A 12116-nucleotide genomic window follows, 5' to 3' on the forward strand; every position below is an offset into this window, starting at 1 on the left:
AGTCCCCAAAACAAAAAAAAAAAAAAAAAAAAAGAATAAAAGTGGGTATTATACACCCAAATTTTTGCACCTTTATGATAAAATTGGTGTTATGCCTAGTGGGGTTTATATTTCAGCCTCATTTGCTCTTCCTTTTCCTTTGTTGGAGGGACAGGCTTAGTGTATTTGGCCCAGGAATATTATTTGTTAATTAAGAGGTAGCCCCATGTTTTTGGAATTCCTAGCTAACCTCCTCCCAGCATGCTATGAAAGGCATGTGACATCATCTTTCAGATGAATAGTAGATACCCTAAATATTTACCAAGCAAAATGCTGCCCTAACATGCCACTCACATCCTGAGAGTTTTATTTTCATCAATTCCACTGACTAGTTGCAACTCATTACTGGATACATGAGCCATTTCCTAACTGTGACAATACTATCTATCAATCATCCCAAAGAAGCAGGACAAAGGATGAAAGGGCTACTATGGTCACTACTATAGAGACTAGGTTAGTCTGACACACTAATAGATTCAAAGATACTGGCTGGACCATCTAAAGGGAGCTCTAAGCAAGCCTGCTATAGTTACCTGAAAGAACACTGACATCTTGTTTTCTGCATAGATGTCTGCTCAGGCAGTGGCCTGGCTCATCTACATCACTCCTGTCCTACATGCCCCATATGAGTGCTGAGGTGGATTTGAGGAATAAAACAACATAGAGAACAGGTTTAGTAATAGAGAAGAACTTCACCTCCACTGAAAAGAATATGTAGTGATTTTCTATAAGTTAGATGGATATTGTGGAAAGCTTGGGCCATGTTGGCATTACTCTGCCGAAGAGGTCTGCAGGCAAAGAACCACAACAGCAAGGAAGTAAGGTATGGCAGGGCAAGAGCTGGTTGAGGAAGTTAGGAGGCCAACATGGAGCCATAACTGCACTTGCTGGGAACTGTGTTATGGGTAGGCCTGTTCTAGGCCCCCTTTGAAGAGCACTGTGTACTTCCTACCCAACTCACAACTAGGCCTACCAAAGAATTAGTGAACAAAGGGCTATAGCAATATCAGTTAAGTTAAAGAAATCTCTATCACCTTTCCCTTTCTCTCTTAATGTCCTAAAACTTTTACAGGAGAGAGAAGTAGGAAAACGTAAGAATTAAGAAAACAGACAGTGCCCACTACCTTTATCTCCAGATCTTAAGGTCAAAGTCTAGTAGCAGCTGAAGGAGTGGAAGATGAAGTGGTAAAAATAAAGCACATTGAACAGTGAATTTTTAAATAGAGAATAGTTTTTAAAAACTTTTATTAGTATTTTAATTGTAAAAATGTAAAGCATTCAGTGTGGTAATTTGGGATTGTATCAAGGTGTAATACTCAAATCAGGATAGTTAATATTTTGATCCTCATAAACATTTAAAAACATTTTTGATTAACATTACCAATTGTACATATTTATAAGGTACAGGGTGATATTTCAATGGATATATACAATACATACTGATCAAATCAGGGTAATTAACATTTCCATGTCCTTATCATTACTTTGGAGGCTTAGGTTCCTATCTTGCAGCTATTTGTGAACATATAAGTTTTTGTTAACTGTAATCACGTTATTGTTCTGTAAAACACTGGAACTTATTATTTCTATGGTGGTGTGTTCTGGTACACATTATCCAGCCTCGCTCTAATTCCCTATCCTCACCCTTCCAAGCCTACAGTAATCACTATTACAAACTCTGATCACCTTTTTTGAAACATGCACATATGAAAAAGAATATGCAGTATTTGTCCTTTTCTGTACAATTCACTTCACTTAACATAATTAATGCTCTAGCTTTCCCAACTCTGGGCACATATTCTAAGGATGTGATATTAACACAACAAAGAGACACCTGCATGCCAGTGTTTATTGCTGTACTATTAGCAAAAGCAAAGTTATGGACTCAAACGAGATGCCCATTAATGAATGAATGGATAATGTGCTACATACACACAATAGAGAATTATCCAACCGTAAAGTACTATACCTTATCATTTGTAGAAAAATAAATGGAACTGGATAGGAACTTTATGCCTGAAAATGCCTAAAAAAGTATGTCATCTTGTTTCAGAAAGAGTTTAGACTATTAACCAAAGTAGCTACGCAAGACAAGGTCTTCTGACACACCTGATTCATTATTGATCGAACCTTAAACTATGGTGCACGGGACAATATTGCCAAGGGACCCTCGGCCTTCCACCAGATCAATGAGAAATTCTTCCAACAAATTAATCCTAACAGGATGTCCTGATGAGGTCTGGAATTATCTCAGTGCCTTCTGGTTAGGCATGGGTAAATAAGCATATTTCAGGTTAATCAGGACATCATAACTACACACTGCTGCTTATAATATGCAGTATTATATATTCAATCCATGGGGCAGCCAGTTCTCCAACTGAAAACAAATGTTCCTGCTTCACCGCACCAGTTTCCAGTCTCCAAGGACAGGTGTGAGAAAAGTTATCTGGTGTCAGAAAGAATGGTTATAATCAAGAAATCAAACAATTACATATATTGGTGAAGTTGTGGGGAAAAAGGAACCCTTCTACAGTGTTGGTGGGAATGTAAACCGGTAAAACCATTATGGAAATCAATATGGAGAATTCTCAAAAAACTAAAACTAGAAATTTCATTTTACCCAGATATTCACTTTCTAGATATCTTCCTGAAAGAGTTAAGCACATTTTACTACAGAGATACATGTATAACCATGTTTATAGAAGTACAATTCACAGTAGCTAAATTTTGGAAGTGGCCGATATGTCTATTAACAGGTGAATGGATAAAGAAAATGTGGTCTTTACACACAATGGAATACTACTCTGTTGCTACGGATAATCTTTGGTCATTTGTAGGAAAACGGATGCACCTTGAGATAATATTTCTCTTACAAGAGAAATAAAAAAATGTAAGAGCAAAATAAAGATAGATAATAGTATATAGGGAGATAGATCTTTTGCAGATGGGAAGGCGACAAAGAGATGGAGGAAGAAGGAGAGGAGAAGTGGGTAAAACAAGAATTGAGATGTGCTACATATATGTACCAACTCCCCACAAGGAATGTGTCATTTTGTATCACAAACGTACTAGTAAAAATAACAACTGAAAAAAAAATAATGTCAATTATATGATCATTAAAGACTATGAATGATCAGAGAAGGGAAAATGTGATGTCTGGCTGCAGATGTCAGATCTTCCTCATCCCTATAATAGCTCAAAATACCAATTGACAAATTGACATATTTCAGCCCTGTTTATTTTTAGAGGTCCCAATAGAAGCAGTGAGGAAGACTTTGGGAACCCCAGGAAATTACCTCTGTCTAAAGGGAAATGCTCCATCTGGCTCACCCAAGAGGGCCTTGAATGGATCTAGGGATGATGTGGAAAGGCGTAGGGTATGGTTGGAACAGGGCCCCAATGATCCCTCAAGGACACCCCCTATTTGTCTGTATCCACATTTGATTTCCACTTCCCTTCCTGAATTCCCTCATCCTTCACTAGCCTTTAGTCATCAAGGGTGGGGCCAAATTTCTAAATCCAGCTCAAGTGCCATCAGCAGATTCTGAGAGCCAAAGTGAAACAGGAGTATCCCTAACAGTGCCAACAAATTTGACATTCTGCCTGCAAATGAAATGAGTAATCTCCAGGAACCTAACAACCAATTCTTAAATACCTCAGACAATGAACTCTTCTTCTTCTCCTTCTCCTTCTCCTTCTTCATTATTATTATTATTATTATTATTATTATTATTATTATTATTATTATTTTGGTACCAGGGAACGAACTCGGGTCCTTGTGCTTGGAGGCAGGCAGCAGAATCACTGAGCTAAATCCCCGGCCCAATGAACTCTTCTTATAATTACTATCCCCACCCACAAGTGTCTACATGGTACCTCCTGCCATGGGCTCAAAGATTTCCCCTGTAGCTTTTTAACATATCCTATTTTGAATCAGCACTGCATATTTCCCTTCCCTTCAACAATTTCTACGAAAAACTAAATTGGAACATTTCAGAATAAAAAGTATTTTTTTAAAAGGAGATTGTTCAAATTAGATCTCAAGCCCTTAAATAGTAATAACTATTTCTAAAATACAGCCAAAACTTGGAGGTAGTTTGGAGCATGAAAAGTACAGGGAATGGGATAAAGACTTAGGATGATGCATCCAGACAAGACAGTCATTCACACCCTGGAAATTATACTCATGTGCAGCTCAATGAATATTGTAACTACATGATTTTAGCTAAACAACTTACTTTAGGATATATTAAAACATGTTCCCTGGCCCCATGATGACCTGTGAACCCTGGACTGTACATTTTTAAATGAACTCTCTAATTTTGGAATAATTTTAGACTTACAGAAAAGTTAGAGGTAATACAAAATGTTCTCCTATGCCCCTCATCACTTACCCTAGTGCTAACATATACATTATCATGGGGCATTTGTTAATAAGATATTTCTAAATGTGTATTTTTCGAATTTTCCCACTGATATCCTTTTTGTTTGAGAATGTAATCTACATTTCAATTAATCATCATGTTCCTTTAGTCTCCTCTGGTCTGTAACAGTTTCCCAGTCAGTCTTTTGTTTTTAATAACCTTGAAAGAATAGTTTTACAATTTTTAGTAAGCATTGTTATGAGTTTATTTTTATTCTGCAGTTCTGGGGAGTGAACCCAGGGCCTCCCACATGCTAGTCTAGTGCTCTCCCACTGAGCTACACCCTTAGCCCTTTTTATTTTTATTTCGAGACATTGTCTCACTAAATTGCCCAGGCTGACCTTGAATCTGTCTCATGCTCTAGGGTAGCTGGGATTACAGGCATGTGTTACCACACCCTGTTTGGTTTGGATCTTAAATGTCACCCAAAGGTCCATGTGTTGAAGGCTTAGTCTCCAGCCAATGGCACTACTGAGAGGGGGTGTCTATTGGGAGAAAGTTAGGTCATTAGAGGCATGCCCTTGAAGGAACTATTGGGATCCTAGCCTTTTCTTGTCTTTTTTTTGTTTTCTAGTCATCATAAAATGAGCAGGCCTTCACTGCCACAGGTCCTCTGCCATGAGGTTCCGCTTTCCCATAAGCCCTACGTGACAGGACCAAATGAACATGGACTAAAACATCTCAGCTAAACTGCCAAAATAAATATTTTCTCCTTTTAAGTTGATTTTCTCAGGTATTTGGGCACAAAAATGGGAGCTGATTAATAAAGTTATATATTTTATAGAATGTCTTTTAATTTTGATTTCTTTGTAGCGTTCTCATTAATTGAACTGGGGCTATGGGTTTGGGGGAAACTACACAGAAATCAAGTGCCTTCTAAGCGTATCATGTATACAATTCATCATTTATAATGCTTAACTTGATCACCTAGTCAAAGTAGTGTATGTCAGATTTTTCCCTTTCCATCCTCTGTTCTTCCAAAGCAGACCTTTAAATTCTGGCTGCATTCAAAGGAGTCAGAGAATTAAGCTCTAGTTCCTGGAGGAAAGAGTACTTGCATGCATAATTTGAGTTTGTCTGTACTATTGATTTGTCTCTGTTCACACTTATTTTTTTCATTTATTTGTATTATTATGCGTTTCTATGTATTCATGCTTTTGATTATAATCCAATACTACATTATTTATTTTGTCACTTCAGCTGTTCAGTTTTGGCCAATAAAGGCTCCTTCAGGATGGTACCTGAGTCCCTGAGACATGCTCACATTACTTGTTTTACAACTTCCTTACCTTCTTTCTTTCATTTTTTTTTTTTAACGGGGGATCGAACTATGGCCCTTGCAGGCAGCGGAACCACTGAGCCAAATCCCCGGCCCAACTTCCTTACTTTCTGGTAATACAGTATGTCCCCACACTACAATCAGCCATCACTCCAAAGAGTTTTAGTTACTTTTATTTACAATAGTATGAAAAAATTTGGTCACCCTGGTCTTATGCACTGCTGTATGTCCTGTGCCTATTATATAGTTGGTATTCACCAGATAACATATGAATAAATCTGCCCCAGGTTAAAATGAGGAACATTAAGCACAATAATACATTTTCCCATTGTATCATTATACTTGTGTTCCAAATTAGATAAAGCATTACAAATAAACATTCTACTGAAAATAGACTTCTAAATTTACATAGTCCACATCTAGGAATGAAGAAAATATATGAGTGAGCCTGTTCTGAATGATCAAACTTAGCAAACAAAAAGTTAGTAAGTCTAAGAGCAAAAGGCAAATCTCAATCATTTTCTTCACTAACATAATTAAGAGGAAACTGTGTTGCCAACACTAGATTCTTCTTGCATTTAACAAATACTAATCTGAAATAGTTACTCTAAAGCAAAGGATAAGAGTGCCAATTTTATTACATTTAGATGAAAAGCTGTCCAGCACACCTTATTGCAAATGGTATGATTTTAATGGCATAAGCAAAGTTGGATGATAGACTTTAAAGCTATAAAGAAAGTAACAGACATAACAAAACCATTTTCAAGTCCACATCTCTCAGCCAACTTGTGAGCAAGTTTTAAATCACTTCTTACTATGCATTAAATGTATTTTGCAATATGCCAAGCCATTAGTTCATTTCTTCATCAAATATTTATTTAGCCCCTGTTATGTGCCAGCATTGCTAGGGACCATAACTATGAACAAAACAGACAAAAACGCTGCTGCAACAGAGCTAACAATCCTGGGCAGACAGCAATTAACAAATAGAACAAATGGATGTTAAATGGGGATAAGTGCTGGGAAAAAAATAATTCATGGAAGGGACTCAAATTTGCAATTTCAGATAGGATACTTCCTCACTAAGAGAGTGAACCTGAATAAAGAACAGAGTGATCAGTGAGCTCAGACATTTTCATGTGGAAAAGGAAAGAGCAAGGATTAAAGCCACAAAGGCAGGTCATGTCCTCTGTATGTGTGCGAGGAGGCACAAGAAAGCTACAGCAAAGTGCAGATGGGGTTGAGTGTCATAGGAGATGTGGTAAAGATAAAACTGCAGCAAGGCATGGTGGTACATGCCTGTAATCTCAGCTCTGAGGAGGCTAAAGCAGGAAGATGGTGACAGGTATAAGTCACAGGCCAGCCTGCGCTACATAGTGAGTTCAAGGCCAGCCTGAACTGCATAGAGAGACTCTGTCTCAAAAAAACAAAAATCCAACAACAACAAATGTAGAGAAGTGGAAATGTGGGGTGTAAATGATTGTGTGCATCATGTAGGTAACTCTGAGCACTTGGCTTTTGCTAAAGAAGGAAATGGTTGTGGAGAAGAAATTTTAGCCTGGGCTCAGACATGTGATCCTCCTGCCTCAGCCTCCTAGAATCCTGGAATTACAGGTGTGTGCCCCCATACCTGAATGAAGAGATTTTAAAGTATCAGTATAGCCTGTTGTCCTGAGAATGAATTATGAGGAGAGAAAGCAAGAAATAGGGATGACAGGGTAGTGATGAAGGAGATGTAAAGTAGTAACAAAAAAAAAAAAAAAAAAAAAAAAACAGAGAAAAAAAAAAAAAAAAACAGCTGAAGCAAGACTACACAGAACCAACTACTTGCAGGTCGGATGTAGGATGGAAAAAGAGGGAAGAATCCTGAACGGTAATGAGGTCTGGAGGTCAACAACCACATGAACATGAACAGACAGCTATTACATACTCAGATTAGAAAAACTGTTTGCAAAAAGTAGATTTTTTTTTAGGAAGGCCTACAAACTAAAAAAACTGAGTAAACATACCAAAAAAAATTTTTTTTCTGGAACTACAGAAGTTAATAGCAAAAATTTATATGTAAACATAAGCATGCGAGAACAGCTCACAAACCACTGAAGTAAGATCATGTATGGGAGAAATAGTTCTAATTTCCACGAAAACTTACTACATACCCACTATAATTATAACAGTGTGCTTCTAGCATTTCAGCAGAAAGATGGCCCAGTTCATTAAACTTGAATGTCTGGAAACAGACTAAGCACATATGAAATTTAGGTACCTGGTAGAGGATAACTAAAATCACTAGGGGAAGAGGAACTTTCCATTAAGTGATGTTTGGACACCTGATAGCCATGTGAAAAAAGGAGATCTGTATCTTATGTATACACAATAATAAACCCCTGCAAAGCTGAGGAAGCTCACAGCTTATCACTTTATCAAGTGTTTTTGCTTTTGTTGTGCACCCTGAAATCTAGCAATCATGTTTCTTTTAGCATCTTGGTTTCAGGCCCTTTGTCTTACCCACGCTTTCCTCTCTATCTAATAAAACAGCAAAACCCCTTCCCTTAAAACTTTTCTGCATCTGTTGCTTGAGGCATATTTTGAGGCGTACGTTGGACAATGCTTGTTTAGAATCCAGTGTTATTTCATGGTGCACAGGACTGGACTGTCATACAGTAAATACTTCTGGTAATGTAATTGCCAAGTATGGAGCAAAACTATGTGAATTTAATTGCCTTTGTGTTTTCCCATCCTTGATCTCCTTAAACAGCATGTAGTTTAGAATAAAGAGAGGTGAAGAAGAATAACTACATGGGAGTAGGGAAGGAGGACCAGATGTGGCTTCTTCTTTTGTACAAGAACTAAAACATGTAAAAACACTGTCCATTTCCATTAGCTTCCTTCACTCTTTATCTCTGATTGGGCATAGTAGTTATGACATTATTAACCTTCCAGATCACAGCCTCGTGTGAACTAAATGTTTGTCCCTTGCCAGGATGATAAATTTCAGCTCAGCAGAATCTTATGGAAACGGGGCTCTCAAAGACATATCAGCCGTCAGAGAAGTGAACGCGCTCTCCCACACAGAGATAATAGTTAGATGTTACTTTCATAATTCTTCACAAAAGCAGCTTTTAATTGACAGCAGCATGTGCACTCTGGGAATATAGATTTCAAGTATACCAAAAAAAAGGTAGCCAAATATGTGAGAATCTTAAATTGCTAATTATACTTACAGTTTTTTCATTATTTTCAAAAGCTTCTCTGGCTTCTTCAAATGTGCAGACCTCTTCTTTGCACTCACGTTCAATATTGCCCTGTCTGATTTCTTCAAAAAGCGTATTAGCTCTTCGGTAGCGTCTTAATACAGAATTGGCCTTTTCTTCTGTGAGGAAAACTAAAAAGAGATATAATAATAAGCATAAAAATGCAATAAAGAACTCATATGGAAGCTTCATAAACAAGATGAAAAATGCCAGATGCTCTTTAGAAAACATAGACAACACCCTTAACCTCTTTCTGTGAGTCAGCAGCAAAGTAACATTTAGTTCCAAACCACCGCATCTGCCTCCTCCCACATCATATGAAAATATCCTTTTGGTTGGGTAGGGACAATGACATAATCTACCATGTTATATTCAGACTTTAGCACATTCCTGCCAATGATGAGTGTTTAAATATAGTCATAATGCTTGCACTACTTATATTCAATACTGTAAGTGGATATCCCAAGGCATTCTACCATTGGACAGCAGCAACTAGATCAAAAGCCAGTCTCTCAACTATGAATCTTCGTCCTTCTAGCCAAAAATAAGTAAAACTCCAATGGATTCAATAATACAAACCCAGAGAACTCTAACTTGTAAAAATAGTGACAAAATTATATCAAGCAGTTAAGAAAAATTTGATCATAATTCATTCCAATGAAATGCTATTAGCAATTTCATTCTATATGCAATTACATTAAATATAGCGTAACGATACTTCAATATACCCCAACTCATTTCACTACCCTTAGAAATTATTTTACATGATTTATAGAGGCATATCCTATAAACATTATTCAAGATAAATTTATGAAACCCCACAAATTAAATTAGGAAATAGATATATGTGCTGATAGACGATTTTTTAAAATTTTTATATACAAATACATTTTAAATTCTACTGCAGTTCTGGCTTTCTAACAGTGTTTTATTTGTTTGGAGACATAAAGACAAAGACACCAGAATTTAATCTCTGCTAATGTAAAAATATTTACTAATGTTATAGATTTGTAACGTGGGAGAAGGCACAATACCAAACTTTTAAGATGGCAAAATAAACATTTTTCAAAGAATATTCTGAAGTAAATGGAAAACAATTAAGGATTTAAAAATAACAATGACAAGTCTCTGCAACCCATGCCAATCTTGGGATCCATAAGCAGGTGCCCTCTGCTTTGCTTTGGAGGCTGGGTGGCTCTAACATAGCCTCTTTTTCTTTATCACCTGCAAGGGCTAGAAGATCCCTAGGGAGGAGGATGGGCAGCCCAGAAACCAGAAAATGACCTTGTAACTGAAAAATTGCACTTAGGAATATGTAGCTCATACAGACAGAAGAAACCCTTCCAAAAGAACATATCTACAAATACTGTTTTATTTTCTCCAGCTATTGCATAAAGATATTTGCATAATAGAATCTAGGAACAAGGCACATTCACTCTCTCATAACTCTCTCCGCTCAACTCATGTCTATAATTTTAAAATTCTCCACATGCACAGGGTAGGCTTCTGGAGACAGTTTGGAGGTGCCTCTACTTTTTGCCTTGGTAGAGCAGGCAGGAAATGGATGGGGTGAATTTGGGGCCTGGAAGCCATCCTAAGTCCTTCTACCTACTCTCAGAAAAATCTCCACATTTTCCATAATCCCAAGACATAATTGCAACCAAGCTACAGGGAGGAAACAAATACACACCCTAATAGTTTTGGCCCAGGAGAAAAGTGACTGTGGCAAAGTAAAACTAAAATCACAAAGATCAGGAGAAACACCTCAGTCCCTGACTCACAGGAGATGCAATTCTGGGCAGGGAGAATAGAGGCGATGAAGGGGAGCTAAATGGACAGTGTAAACAGTAGTTTGAATATAGCACAAGGCAGTGAGTGAATTCAGCTATGAGGGATTTTGCAGTGGGAGGGGATCTGAGTCTGGGGGCACCCCTTCTGCAGAAACCAGCAAAAGGCTGATCACCCACTACCCCAAATAAAAACACAGACCCTATGCCCTAATCACTTCTGATCTTGTCAGCGGCATTCCAGGTTAATACAGCAGCATGCAGTCACGGGCCAACCAGGTCTCTAAAGGCATGTCTAGAGCACAGAAATTTGCAAGGCTGTGGCTTACAATCTAGAATTACCCATACACTACGAAGTGACAGATTCAGTTTGGATTTTCTGATGGCCTCATTTCTAGGTATGGAGTTAAATCCTGCCACTAGCAAATCTACTATAGAACTCAACCACAACCACAGAGGGGCAGAGCTCATCTTCCTTTCTTCTCCAAATGGGGCTCTCCTACTTCGACAGAAACAGAGAAGAATTCTGGAAGAATAATTTAAAAATGATTTTCATACACACCTTCATTTTATCAAGCAGAATCCAGAATCGGATTATTTATTTATTTATTTTTCTTTGTGTTTCATTTTGTATGTGCCTGGGGAAATACGGGTATGCACAGTGTTTATAAGTGCTAGTTACTGCCTGTTCTTCTATAGTGGCTTAGTGTCTTACCTTGTTACATCACGATCTCCTACACTAAGATTTGTTCATAGGGTTTAATTTGTAGTCTGTTGCTTCACTAATTGGATTCATTCTTCATATATCTTCTCTCATTTTCCATTTATATTTCCTCGCCATCTCTTTCTTTGAATTCTCAAACCCTTTCAACTATCCCTTTCTCAACTTTTTTATGCATTAAATATTACCATTAAAATCTATTTTTTCTCTTTCCTCCTCTTTTTAGTGTAAGAGTGTATGTATGTAACTGTGTATTGAATTATAATATTGCTTTTTATTCTGTAGCATCTGTCCTTGTTTTATAATTTATGTTGCCCCCTACCCAAGGTTTCTTCCTTGATGTTTCTGTGTTTTTGCTAGTTTATTAATTAGATTCAATCTCCCTATATCTTCTCTCACTTTCAATCTATCTTCCCTTCCTACTCTTCTTTTTTCCCTTCTCTTCAAGTAACTTTCTCCCTGCCCCCTTCTTTCCTGGTATATAAGTATCCTTATAAAGAATAGCTTGTTTTGGGCTGGGATTTAGCTCAGCGGTTCGGTGGCCTGCCTTGCAAGCGCAAGGACCCAAGTACGATCCCTGGTACCAAAAAAAAAAAAAAAAAAAAAAAAAAAAAA

The 12116-nt window shown here is 37.5% G+C and overlaps 1 protein-coding gene across 1 annotated transcript in view; it reads right to left on the reverse strand.

The window, feature by feature from the left end:
* The window catches only part of Prrg1 (proline rich and Gla domain 1), a 100277-nt gene that overhangs the window by 21807 nt on the left and 66354 nt on the right, over nt 1-12116 (reverse strand). The window contains exon 3 of the mRNA XM_010636191.1: nt 8964-9124. Within this exon, the coding sequence (XP_010634493.1) occupies nt 8964-9124 (161 nt within the window). The remainder of the gene's footprint in view (nt 1-8963; nt 9125-12116) is intronic.

This window comes from Fukomys damarensis, unplaced genomic scaffold (assembly GCF_012274545.1).
Source record: "Fukomys damarensis isolate Sample0158 unplaced genomic scaffold, DMR_v1.0_HiC HiC_scaffold_39, whole genome shotgun sequence".
Lineage (NCBI taxonomy): Eukaryota > Metazoa > Chordata > Mammalia > Rodentia > Bathyergidae > Fukomys > Fukomys damarensis.